Below are 14,348 nucleotides of genomic sequence, written 5' to 3' on the forward strand. Positions count from 1 at the left end.
GCATTATACTCCTTTGATAATCTTATGCCAAAGCTGTAGCTTATTTACCCAAAAAAACAATTGCTTCTACCCGAGATATTAGCCATCCCATCGTCTCACTTAATTAATCTCAAGCATTTAAACTAACAAAGTAGGATCAGCTGTATCAGTATAACCAAGCCCAGAGAAGGAGTATTATTTTGCTCAATCAATCTCAAGGCACATCCAATAACAAATTGAATAAAAAATCTGAGCAAAAAATACAAGCAAACTCGATGCCTTTTTTTTCCAGAAAAAACCCACTCAGCAGACCATCCTACGGCAGCATAAACTCCAACGACAGAAAACCAACCATTAAAGGATGCATCAATAGTTTAGATAGTAGGATGCATCAACTCTCTCTTAAAAAAAAAAAACCCAGTTCAAAGTATGTGCTGAGTGCGGCAGACTAGATCTGTAAACCAATAATTACAAAAACCAAGTGTAAGTTGCAAAAAGAACACAAGCCAGGTAAAGCACCGACCTAAGACTCCATTACTCCAGAGTTAACGGAAATGCCCTCACTCCTCTCTTTCACATACACAAACACCACACAATCGAGGCTAAGTGAGGGGCCAAAACAACCCTCACCTCTTTTTATAGTAGAATCACAAAGTTTGAGGAGTTTTGTATTCCACAGACTGGCAAATCCCACCCGATCTGTATACTCAACAGGTCCAAGATTTAAGACAGATAATTACATGATTTAGCCGCCATGTCTAGATAGTAGAAGCATATGTATGAGAGAGAGAAGGATAGGGTAGGATTACATACGGTTGCATAACAGGATTTCATACGCGTGTCAATAGGAGGTATGCTGTAGGGGGGAGAGAGATGGGGAGCAAGAGGGGCGTGAAGGGATATAGTAAGAACTAGTTAATTACCCCACCCTCCTAAGGGGTATAAACTATTTAAATGCTGCGTACTGAAATCCTGACATAGCAAATCATATATCAAGCAGGGCCTTATAGGGCTAGTTATATGGAGCTCCGTTCCCCATGAGGGGTTGCGAAGAAAAAGTTTGCAGCTGGTTGCAAACCGGTTGCGATGCTGCTCCTAGGGGATGAGTTGGAGCAGGCTAGAAACCACAAAAAATGACGAAACTCTGCTCACTCTTTTGGCTTTGCATAGGAAAAATACGCCATTTTTCAATACATTTTCAAATTTTCTGCTTTTCATGTGAATTGAGTGGTTGCTGGTTGCCGATTGGCAATCGGTTGCGAACCACCTACGTAAACTGGCTCATCAGGGCCGAGTCGCACCCTATGCGAGAAGGTGGATGTGGGTCGCACCCAAAGGAAGTTGAGAGAGAAGAAAAAGCAACAGAGCAAATCTCGCTGGCTACAAGCTTTCTGATTGGGTGAGCAGATGCGTGAAAAAAGGTAGAACGAGCTCCGACAGAAACATAGCGGTATTGACGGATTCACAGTGTAGGGGTTCTAAAAACCAAGAGAAATCTTCTCTTTCGCTATTTTGGTATTCTCCCTCTTCCCACTACTCCCACTCGCACAGGGTGCGATTCCGCCCTTACTTAGCCAAAGCACACATTGCACAAGGAATCAGGATGCGTTTGAATGGACTTCAGCAATTCTACGCGTCTAGGCTGCAAATGTCGTTCAGCTTGACCCACCATTTTCGGGCGCCGCACATACTATGCGTCCCGTGCCCATCGTGCTCTGAATTTTGAAAGGTTCTCTCTCTCTCTCTCTCTCGCTCTCGTTGACCCCATCCATCATAACCCGTTGGCTTTCTCGCTGAGGGGCAAAGGGGTGGCTTGATTTGCTTGGGGTCTTTCATGGCTCCCTTTGTTGCTTCAGTATTTCCATTGCTTGTCTCATGCCTGTAAGGAGGGTTCTGGCAGCTCAATTTATGTGAAGCTTGTGCTTCTGTGATCAGCCTTGGTGCATACTTTTCATGCCTGTCTTTTACAGCCTTGTGCCTTTTTCTGTGCAATATCCGCGCACAAGCTCCAATGAGCATGAAACTCCTCGTTCAGCTGTTGGAAGCTCGAAACCTGAAGTCCTCTGATCGTCCTTGGCAGGCTTATGCACAATTGAAGCTTGGCAACAGTAAGCGGAAGAGCTCCATATCGCCTAGTGGTGCACAGGACCCATACTGGTTCGAGGACTTTTCATTCAATGTTGATGATACAGGAGCTGTTCTGAACATCATCATATGGGGACAGGATCGCTTGTCGAATGTCTTCCTTGGCCGCCTCCGCCTTTCTATTGCTGACATTCTCAAGGCAGAGAGGCAAGTTCTGCCTTCCTCATGGTATCCCCTCGAAAGACGGCACAGCAAATCAAAGACACCAATTTCAGGTAAAACGTACACACCAAGCTTGCAATCTTAGATTTAGTTAGAGATAAATAACCATGGTGGAACCGGTGTTGCAAAGCCATTAGGCATCACATTACATGACATATACATTCAGCTATGAGCAGCCAAGCAAAGACCTGTTTGTTGCCAGTGCCCCCTTCCTATATATGTTGACTAACTCCTCATTTTTTGTCGAACATAATGATTAAGAAGGTCCTATCAACCACAGACTTTGTTGAAAACTGTCGTGAAACTTTGTATGAGCCTAATGCTAACACATTTCGACATCATTATTTGCAGAGATGTCAAGGAACAATTTAATGGAACATTTTATTTTCATATTCCTATACACTTGCAAAAGTCACACTGCAAAACCCTAATGAACTGAATTTTTTTCCATGACTGGGCTAAAAATTTCATTCAGGGCATCATGTTTGCATGTCAATGCATTGACGTCTATTATATTTCAGAGATTTTGAATTTGTTTTGTGACTTGGAAAAATTGGTCAGAATCGGCAGTTGTAAAAAGCACTTCTTGCTGCTGGTTCTTCTTTTACTGAATTTGAAGCATTGTGTGTTGGCATCTTACCTATACTGTAATTTTGAGTGACCTTTTACCTTTTCATTTCGTGGCCTAACTTGCATAGTGGAGGGAAACTCTGAAATGAAAAGAGGGACAAAAACAGAAAGAGCAATATCCAAGGACGGAGAAACACAAAGGCCATGTTACGAGGGGATGAAGGGGTAGCTATCATAACAGAATATTGATATAGAGATGCTATTGAAGGTAGTTAACATCAATGCAGGGATAGTTTGAGCTCAAGTCTTCAATCACCAAGAGAGTTAAAGATGAAGCATTCAAGATGTCAAATATCACAAACGAGTGATGCAGTGTTGCAAAAGATCAAACTCTATAAATGGGTCACTTCTGGTAGATTAGTTCATGGGTGCACATCTATAGAGTGATTCTCTGATAATGTCCTTTGTGGATTATTTAATATAAAAAGTACTGAAAGGGACGCGAGACTAAATATTAACAGTGTTTTCAAGTTCTAATGTGTGTCCGCTATTGATTCACCTCCTCGCCAGTGGGTTGCAGGTTATAGTGGTTCAAAGCTTTAGTTGATTCTTCTTTTACTAGGGATCCGATCATCCGATCCGACTTTTTGCAGCACACATCATGGATTTTGATAGAGAATCCAACTAGCAACACGAGAGCGACTTGGAAACGAAGGAGACGGATTCTAAACTAGAATTGGATACAACTTAAAAGGATCTAGTTAAGAAGAATTCAATGACAAGAAGGTTGACAGGTTAAGAATTAGATGAATCATCTTCTTAGCTTTTCAAGGATCCTCTATAGGTGAAACATGTAAAGAATATATTGCTGACAAAAGTTTGTGGCAGAACATTATCAAACCAAAACTCAAGTCGTCGAATGTCTCAAACTCTTCATCAATATGCTCACTTGGCGCTCTATTTCCCATGTCAGTAGAGGATATTCGAAGGGAAATAGAGCGCCAAGTGAGCATATTGATGAAGAGTTTGAGACATTCGACGATACACAAGGGACATAAGTCAAAGTCCAAGTCTTTTGCCAGCTATTACCCACTTTTTCTGACCTAACAGAGAAGGGGTCAAGAAGAAACAAAGACAATGTGTTCACTTCATGGATGAGGATTTTAGCTCAAGTTCTAATAAAGAAAAAGATTGGCGGCCACGGAAACTGTCACAAAGTGATGTGATAGTCGACTTGGCCGCAAAGAAAGTCAGAGAATTGACCCGAAGTGATGACGTGGTAGAATCCCGTATATGTGCTTGGAATTGCATTGAAATTTGTGGGCCGTAACGGTGCTGAAGTAGCACTACCATAGGAACGCTGATGTGGCAGCTTTTGAGGCGTCAATTAGTAAAGCAGTTGACTTCCACTTTTGGGGGCGATCTATTTTTAGCAAGGTGTTATGTGCAATGGAATTGATTGTACTGTGCAAGTGAGGGTATGCAACTACCTCTCTGATCATGCACGCCCTTCTAGTGGCTCACAAAGTGCGAGGTTAGATCCTAAGCTGACTAAGACTGATGCTGACTTGTAGTAGTAGCTTGTCCACGTGGCTCAAGTGTAATGCGCACGTGACATCCCCCCCCCCCCCCCCCCCCCCCCCCCCCACCACCACCACCACAAAAGGTGAGACACAACCGTCGAACTTCTTCTTGTGGATAATGAGTGTACTGATGCTGAATGCTTTTGAACCGTAGGCCATTAAGTATGGCCAATCCATGGGAGCCCCTCATTTCCATCAAATATTTCCTGTACTCAGTGTACTCATTCTGTGAGCGTCTGTCAAGCCCCATATCACTGGTATCTAGCTCTCTCAGTATCTCGTTTGAGATATCATAAATTTTTTTTTGAAGGTTTCTCGTGCGAGCATTAAAGTCCCCCAAAAGAATGATGTCACCATCTTTGGAAAACTCCCATATGTCCTTGTCTAATACCGAGAAAGGGGACTGTCCCCTAGGTATGGCATACCGGCAAAGTAACATGTAGCAATGTACAAGAATCTGCTTGTCTCAACCCACAATCTCACCCACACTATCTGGCCTGATTATCTCTCCGGGCAATGTGCACAAGTGGCTGTAGCTCCTCTCTAAATAGAACTCCTACTCGTGACCCTCTGCTTCTGTGCTCGACTAGCTGTATCCCACCTATATCCGGTCACATGTGGCATAAGCTGTCCCGGTGCTTGGTGTGTCTCTGAGTAAAAGACGATGTCTCTCCCCATAAAGCTGTCCTCAAATGCCCCTACATCTATGCATAGTGATCCATTACAATTCTATAATGCCATCTTTAGTGTGGTCCCATAGGGCTCACACCGTCATGCGGACCATCACTCCGATATCACCACCCTTCCATCAAGAAATTTTACCTTTTTTCCTTGCCGCTCTAATATCCGGCATTCTCTGCATATGAGCAATTTGATGCCTGCCTTCTTAAGAGTTGGTCTCTTCTTCAAGAAGTCCTTCGCTTCCATGGAGGGGAAACGAAGGATAAGCGCCCTTTCCTTTGAGGTTTCCCATTGCTTCCATTTCTTATTGCCTACTCTCCAAGTGTAACGTGACACATCCAACCCTATGTGTCCGTGGACAAGCTACAGCATGACCAGGGTTCAGTTCAGTTAAGTCAGTCTAGAATAGGAAGTGATCTGGCACTTTTGTGAGTCTGTTCACAGACCGTGCATGTCCAGACACTTAAATTAGATGCATATCCTCGGGTTGTACACAACATGACCATCAGATTCCAGTTAGATCCCATCAGTAGCATTTTTACAGTGCATAGGCCTATTTTCCCTATTTTTGACATTTTTCACTTATTATTTTTAAGTGACTTTTGTTGGAAAGTAGGAAGGGCAATTTTGCTAAGTTAATATATAAGCAAACCAGAGTTATCACTTTCTGGCAGAAGAGGCAGCAGGAGCACAAGCTCAACAGACAACTTCTCAGCAAAACCCAAGAGGCCTAGCGTTTTTGCATCACTGCAGCAAAGCTAGCATTTTTTGGACAAGAACCAGGATCAGCCAGTGTTTTTGCATCTACATCAACCCGGCGACAGCAAGGAACAAATCAGCCCTAGCGTTAGCAATTTTCCACCGCAAAACCCCAGCGTTTTTGCATCAGCACAAAGATCAGCCCTAGCGTTTTTGGATCTGCCAGACAAGCTAGCGTTTTGCAGATTCACCGCGACGGAACCTCAAGAAACCCTAACGTTTTCAGTTTTCAGCCCTTAGACATTACAGAACAAGCCCCGGAACCTCGCAGATCTCACCTTCCCGCAGCAAATCCTCGCCGGACAATCAGATCCCGCATAGTTTGCAGATTCAGCCCGGAAAACGCAGATTTCAGCATCTGCGTTTTCAGCGTGTCGTCGCCGCATTGTCGCCATCGACATCGTCACCGACATAGAGTCAGAATTCAGCAGATAAAGATTTGCGGATTTCAGCCCTTAGCATTCTCAGATTTCAGCCCGTCTCATCGTCGTCGACATCATCGGCAAGTCCAAGCATTGTAGAGATTTGTGCAATTATAACTAGACCACTCTCGCCATAGAGAGTGGGGCCTTCGGAGGAGGGTTTGACAACATTCTGGTGTCGTATTCTCTTCTCTCTCTATCTCTCAGTCTCATACACTTTCACGCACAGTGTCCATTCACTTTGTTTGTGTCCATTGCACTCTCTCATTAAGAATGGAAGGCTCTCCCTTCCATAAGAACAAAAGGAACCTTGAGCACAATTCAGAGCACTCATCTTGAGCAAAGTTCAAACATTCATTTCGCTGCACCTTACATTGGTATCAGAGCTTTGGCAGTGTTTTGTATCACTCATCACAAGAATCACAAGATTTTTTTTTTTTTTTTGCTTGTTGCGGTCGCACGAACCCCAATTCACTTGGGCGTGTCGATTACTAATCGTGTTTTTGAAGAGTGACGGGAATCCCAGGAAAGAAGGGCTTGTCCAACCTCCCCTTGTGCCTCTTCTCACTCATTGAGAGCGTACCGTGCACTTAGCGGCCGGCCAATCGACGTGAAGTAGGAAAAAGCAACCTTGGTGTGAGCGCAAGGCCGCCAAGGGGTGTGCCCGCGGAAAAGAGCAGAACTCTGGTGAAGAGGAGATCCTTCTCTAACACAGATTGCAAGCGAAAGAAGAATCTCAAGAACCTCAAGACCCGCAAGAACCTCAAGAACTCAAGAACCCCAAGACTCAAGACCCCCAAGAACCGAAGTTCCTCGTGAACTTAAGAACCCAAGACCACAACAACCCACAAGAACCCACGACTTCAGTGGATAGTCATCACTCGAAGCGGAATGGATACTTCGCTTGGAGGTGATGAGCATGAGAGAGGCGAAGAAGAATTTTCCCCACCAGGAGGTTTTTCCGACCCTCCCCCTTCCCTATCTACGCCAAGGATTGCACTAACTCTTATGGAGGCTTTCGACAAGATGGTGATGGACATGAAGTTACAACGCGAAGCACGAAAAGCAGAAAGAAAGGCCTACGAAGAAAGAATGGCAGCCATAGATCGTGATTACGAAGAAAGCGTGGGAGCCATATACGTAAGTACGACTTAGGAGCCAAAGAAAGTCAAGCCAAATTGGATCGCGAGAACAAAGAAAGAGAAGCAAAATTTGATCGTGAGAACAAAGCAAGACAAGCAGAATTTGATCGCGAGAACAAAGCTAGACAAGAACAGAGCGACCAACACATGAAAGAGTTCTTGCGACTCTTTTCTATTATGCAGGCATAGTTTGCACAGAATTAGGAAAAGGAGACTCTCTCAGTCTCTTCTTCTCCAAAGCAAGACACACATGAAGAATTGCATGACAATGTTAAGCATGATGATTTGAATGTTAAAGATGAGCATGATGATTTGGATGACAATGACAAGCATGATGATTTGCATGATGATCAAGATGTGATTTCTCACAAGCATGATGAGTTGCATGAAAATGATGTGATTGTTCACAAGGATGATGTGTTAGTTGATACTTTCTCTAGTGAAGCTAACCTATTTGCAGATTCGATCAATCACGAAGAACCGATCTTGGCTCTCGAGCCGAGGTCCATAGAACCCCTTCAGGAAGAACCGATCTTAGCTCTCGAGCCTAGGTCCAAAGAACCCTTACAGGAAATACTATGTGTTCGAATGATTCGTCAGCACGCATTGTTCGAGTGTTTCATTCGTGATCGTTTCTTGTATTTTAGTCAGCGTCTTTATGTGATCCCTTTTCCTAGGCATGACATATTGTACGTTGAACATGTTTCACTCATGGATGAGCACGGATGTATGCGGATTTCTCATGAAAAGCTGAAAAGTATGCATTCAAGGAAGTCACATTCCATGTCTCTCCCTTGGCATGACACAATCGTAGAAAGAGCACAAGAAAGTATGAGCACCAAGCATGGGTATTTCTATTGTGTTTTGCCATAGTTGATTGCTTTAGATCAAAAGAGGAAGATTCAATCTCATTGTTTGCGTGTGTGCGGTGAACGGTTTGGCACTCCGTCTCTTTGTTCATCTACATTGCATGTACAGTCTTTGAGAAAGACAAGATTTTTTCCAGTCACTTTACATGGAATAGGTATGTTCATGTTTTTGTGTTGGAAATGGTTTCAGGAATTTTCAGCCAAGGAGATTCTTGAAGAAGAAAGAAGCAGGCCTCTAGACGAAGTCGAAGCATTGTAGGAGCCACAGAAGACTTTGTGTCGCTTTCGGCGCGGCCCAAAGAAGCAAGCGTTGCAGACCTTTATGAAGTTCAAGTACCGCACGATCCACACATCAGAGTGGGCCGGCGAAGAGTCCCTTCCAGGATTCCGGATGCTATTGGCGATCTCCCTCGACGCCATAAAGTTCGGTACCAGTACCTCACTTTGAAAAGGAGGGGATGTCACGTGACACATCCAACCCTATGTGTCCGTGGACAAGCTACAGCATGACCAGGGTTCAGTTCAGTCAAGTCAATCTAGAATAGGAAGTGATCTGGCACTTTTGTGAGTCTGTTCGCAGACCGTGCATGTCCAGACACTTAGATTAGATGCATATCCTCTGGTTGCACACAGCATGGCCATCAGATTCCAATTAGATTTCATCAGTAGCATTTTTACAGTGCATAGGCCTATTTTCCCTATTTTTTGACATTTTTCTCTTATTATTTTTAAGTGACTTTTGTTGGAAAGTAGGTAGGGCAATTTTGCTAAGTTAATATATAAGCAAACCAGAGTTAGCACTTTCTGGCAGAAGAGGCAACAGGAGCACAAGCTCAACAGGCAACTTCTCAGCAGAACCTAAGAGGTCTAGCGTTTTTGCATCACTGCAGCAAAGCTAGCGTTTTTTGGACAAGAACCCGGATCAGCCAGCGTTTTTGCATCTACATCAACCCGGCGACAGCAAGGAACAAATCAGCCCTAGCGTTAGCAATTTTCCACCACAAAACCCCAACGTTTTTGCATCAGCACAAAGATCAGCCCTAGCGTTTTTGGATCTGCCAGACAAGCCAGCGTTTTGTAGATTCACCGTGACGGAACCTCAAGAAGCCCCAGTGTTTTCAGTTTTCAGCCCTTAGACATTGCAGAACAAGCCCCGAACCTCGCAAATCTCATCTTCCTGGAGCAGATCCTCGTCGCACGGTCAGATCCCGCGTAGTTTGCAGATTCAGCCCGAAAATTTCAGCATCTGCGTTTTCAGCGCGTCGTCGTTGCATTGTCGCCATCGACATCGTCACCGACATAGAGTCAGAATTCAACAGATAAAGATATGCAGATTTCAGCCCTTAGCATTCTCAGATTTTAGCCCGTCTCGTCGTCGTCCTCATCGTCGTCAACGTCGTCGGCAAGTCCAAGCATTGTAGAGATTTGTGCAATCATAAGTAGACCACTCTCACCATAGAGAGTGGGGTCTTCGGAGGAGGGTTTGACAACATTCTGGTGTCGTATTCTCTTCTCTCTCTATCTCTTAGTCTCATACACTTTCACGCACAGTGTCCATTCACTTGTTTGTGTCCATTGCACTTTCTCATTAAGAACGAAAGGCTCTCCCTTCCATAAGAACAAAAGGAACCTTGAGCACAGTTCGGAGCACTCATCTTGAGCAAAGTTGAAACATTCGTTCCGGTGCACCTTACACCAAGCCCTCGTATGCGTCAGCTCATTAACCTCCTTTATAGTCATGAGTTCGTTTTCCTCGTCATCAACATTATCTTTGTCTCTGAGGCCATAGATCCTCACATGTAAGGCAGACACACGCCTCCTCTTCTAGTGTAAAGTTAATGATGTGTCACGTGACACATCCAACTCTATGTGTCCGTGGACAAGCTACAGCATGACCAAGGTTCATTTCAGTCAAGTCAGTTTAGAATAGGAAGTGATCTGGCACTTTTGTGAGTCTGTTCGCAAACCGTGCATGTCCAGACACTTAGATTAGATGCATATCCTCTGGTTGCACACATCATGACCATCAGATTCCAGTTAGATCCCATCAGTAGCATTTTTACAGTGCATAGACCTATTTTCCCTATTTTTGACATTTTTCACTTATTATTTTTAAGTGACTTTTGTTGGAAAGTAGGTGGGGTAATTTTGCTAAGTTTGTATATAAGCAAACCAAAGCTAGCACTTTCTGGCAGAAGAGGCAGCAGGAGCACCTTGCTGAACAGGCAACTTCTCAGCAAGACCAACCCCTGCGACAACTCTGGCGTTTTCTCTCAACAGAAGGCCTAGCGTTTTTGCACCAGATCAGCCAGCGTTTTTGCACTTGCAGATTCCCGGCGACAGTAGACAGCAGATCAGCCCTAGAGTTAGCAGATTCCCGGCGACAGTAGACAACAGATCAGCCCTAGCGTTAGCAGATTTCCCCGCAAGGTCAGTTTTCAGCCCTAGCATTTTTGGTTTGCAGAACAACCCTAGCGTTTTTGCAGATCATCGCGACAGAATCAGCCATAGGACCAGCGTTTTCAGTTTTCAGCCTTTAGACCCCGCAGATCAAGTCCCAAACCTCGCAGATCTCACCCTCCTACAGCAGTTCCTCGCCGCACGGTGGGATCCATCGAAGTTTACAGTTTCAGCCCGGAAAACGCAGATTTCAGCATATGTTTTCAACGCGTCGTCGTCGCATCGTCGCCATCGACATCGTTACCAACATAGAGTCAGAATTCAGCAGATAAAGATTTGCAGATTTTAGCCCTTAACATTTTCAGATTTCAGCCCGTCTCGTCGTCGTCCTCATCGTCGTCGACATTGTCGGCAAGTCCAAGCATTGTAGAGATTTGTGCAATCATAAGTAGACCGCTCTCGCCATAGAGAGTGTTAGGTGCAGCGGAATGAATGTTTGCGCTTTGCTCAAGATGAGTGCTCTGAACTGTGCTCAAGGTTCCTTTTGTTCTTATGGCAGGGAGAGCCTTCCGTTCTTAATGAGAGAATGCTATGGTCACAAACAAAGTGAATGGACACTGTGCGTGCAAGTGTATGAGACTGAGAGATAGAGAGAGAAGAGAGATACGACACCCGAGATGTTGTAAAACCCTCCTCCGAAGGCCCCACTTTCGTCGGCGAGAGTGGTCTACGTATGATTGCACAATCTGGTACAATGGTGATGCATGAGACTGATGCAAGTCTAGGCTATGTTGATGATGACGACAGGGACGACGAGACCGACCTAAGGGCTGAAATCTGCAATCTTTCTACTGCTGTCCAAAAACGCTATGGGCTGAAATCTGCGACTAGTCCAAAAATGCTGATTTTGGGGGCTGTTTCTGTGGGTCTTTAACGCTGAAAATCTGCAGGTTTAGGGCTGAAAACTGAGGTTTCTTTAGGCTGAAAACTGATGGTCTTTCCGGGCTGAATCTACTTCTTCTTTAGGGCTGAATTTGCAAGTCTTTCATTGCTGAAATTCTGCAGGGCTGAACTTGCAAAGGCTGAGAACTTCAAAAACGCTAGGGCTGCATATCTGCTTCAATCCAAAAACGCTATCTGCTGGGGGTTCTGGCGATGATGCTGAGTGAAAACGCTAGGGAAACTCTTGGAAAAACGCTATCTGATGGGGTTTTTGTGGCTATGATGATGATGCAAAAACGCCAGGCTGGGAGGTATGGCGATGACCACCTGGATGGAAACGCAAAGGTGCTGAGTCCTTTGCTTGGAGAGGAGACCACCAAGTTCTTGTTGAGAAGTTGCCTGCAGAGCTTGGCTCCTGTTGCCTCTTTTGCCAAATAGTGCTAGCTCTAGTTTGCTTATATACAAACTTAGCAAAATCGCCCTACCTACTTTCCAACAAAAGTCACTTAAAAATAATAAGTGAAAAATGTCAAAAATAGGAAAAATAGACTAAATGCATTGGAAAATTCCCCTGAAGGATTTTGATGGGAATGCTTATGATCATGCTGTGTGCAACCAGAGAATATGCATCTACACTAAGTGTTTTGGCATGCACGGTCTACGAATAGACTCACAAAGTGCCATATCACTTTCTATTCTAGACCGACTTGACTGATTGAACCCTGATGATGCTGTAGCTTGTCCATGGACACATAGGGTTGTATGTGTCACGTGACATCCCCTCCTTTCAAAGTGAGGTACTGGTACCGAACTGTATGGCGTCGAGGGAGATCACCAATAGCATCCGGAATCCTGGAAGGGACTCTTCGCCGGCCCACTCTGATGTGTGGGTCGTGCGGTACTTGAACTTCATAAAGGTCTGCAAAGCTTGCTTCTTTGGGCCGCGCCGAAAGCGACACAAAGTCTTCTGTGGTTCCTTCGATGCTGCAATTGCGTCTAGAGTCCTGCTTCTTTCTTCTTCAAGAATCTCCACGGCTGAAAATTCCTGAAACCACTTCCAATACAAAACCATGAACATACCTATTGCATGTAAAGTGACTGGAAAAAATCTTGTCTTTCTCAAAGACTGTACATGCAATGTAGATGAACAAAGAGACGGAGTGCCAACCCGTTCACTGCACACACGCAAACAATGAGCTCGAATCTTGTCATGCTGATCTAAATCAATCAACTGTGGCAATTCACAACGGAAATGCCCATGCTTGATGCTCATACTTTCATGTGCTCTTTCTACGAATGTGTCATGCCAAGGAAGAGACATGGAATGTGACTTCCTTACATACATACTTTTCAGATTTTCATGAACAATCCGCATACATTCGTGCTCATTCATGAGTGAAACGTGCTCAACGAACAATATATCATGCCTAGAAAAAGGGATCACATACAGACGCTGACTAAAATACAAGAAACGATCACGAATAAAACACTCGAACAATGCGTACGTATTAATCATGCGAACACATAATACTTCTCGTGAGGGTTCGTTGGACCTAGGCTCGAGAGCCAAGATCGGTTCTTCTTGAATGATCGAATTGTCCTGTGGGGGTTCTTTGGACCTCGACTCGAAAGCCAAGATCGGTTCTTCGTGATTGATTGAATCTGCAACGAGGTTAGCTTCGCTAGAAAAAGCATCCACTAACAGATCATCCTTGTGAACAATCACATCATCTTCATGCAACTCATCATGCTTGTGAGAAATCACATCTTGATCATGCAAATCATCATACTTGTGAGAAATCACATCTTGATCATGCAAATCATCATGCTTGTCAGTGTCATCCAAATCATCATGCATTTTTAATCATGCAAATCCTGTGTGTCATGCTTTGAAGAAAAAGAGACTGAGAGAGTCTCCTTCTCATGAATCCGTTCAATCTTGTCCTGCATATTAGCAATGAGAGATGGAGAATGAACAATGTCCTTTCCACGAATGACAATGGGAGAATCACTTTTGGCATGGAGAGTGAGAGTGTTAGCCTCCCAATCAATGAGAGGGTTAACATCACGAAACCATCGAATGCCCAAAATCATATCACATCCTTAGAGAGGAGAGACAACAAATCTTCTAGTGAAGGCAGCTTGTTGAATTGCAAACAACACACCAAGACACTGCTGCGTGATGAGAGCGTCCATACCGGGAACAAAGCCAGAGACCTCGAGAGGAGATTTCTGACTAACTTCTAGGCGGGCTCTCTCAACGAGAGAAGGACTGATCACATCATGTATACTACCTGGGTCAAACAATATGACAAAACGTTGCCCTGACACCCGACCATAACATTTAATGAGAGAATCATCAATGGGAGGGTCAAGAGAAACTTGGGACACACTCGTGTTATCATTAATTGCATTGACAGAGGAAGTGGGTTCTGTGGATTCTTTAGATTCATTCGATTCAAGCTTAGGACATGTTCTTTTTATGTGACCCTTAATGTGACAATGAAAACAACGACCTTCCTTAGAATAAGTGCTTTGCTCTTCCGACGTGATGTATCCTCCTACAATTCCTCGTGTGTCACGTGACACATCCAACCCTATGTGTCCGTGGACAAGCTACAACATGATCACGGTTCAGTCAGTCCAGTCAAGTCTAGATTAGAAGTGATCTGGCAGTTTTGTGAGTCTATTCGT

The 14,348-nt window shown here is 44.3% G+C and overlaps 1 protein-coding gene across 2 annotated transcripts in view; it reads left to right on the forward strand.

The window, feature by feature from the left end:
- The first annotated feature begins 1,667 nt into the window (after positions 1-1,667).
- The window catches only part of LOC147437305 (C2 and GRAM domain-containing protein At1g03370-like), a 49,014-nt gene continuing 36,333 nt past the window's right edge, over positions 1,668-14,348 (forward strand). Inside the window, exon 1 of one of the 2 annotated variants that reach the window (XM_086486864.1) lies at positions 1,668-2,339. In XM_086486864.1, the coding sequence (XP_086342990.1) occupies positions 1,991-2,339 (349 nt within the window). In that variant the 5' untranslated portion in view covers positions 1,668-1,990. The remainder of the gene's footprint in view (positions 2,340-14,348) is intronic. The other variant, XM_086486863.1, reaches the window with a different exon arrangement.

This window comes from Adiantum capillus-veneris, chromosome 17 (genome assembly GCF_014529385.1).
Source record: "Adiantum capillus-veneris isolate H3 chromosome 17, ASM1452938v2, whole genome shotgun sequence".
In the NCBI taxonomy this organism is placed as follows: Eukaryota; Viridiplantae; Streptophyta; class Polypodiopsida; order Polypodiales; family Pteridaceae; genus Adiantum; species Adiantum capillus-veneris.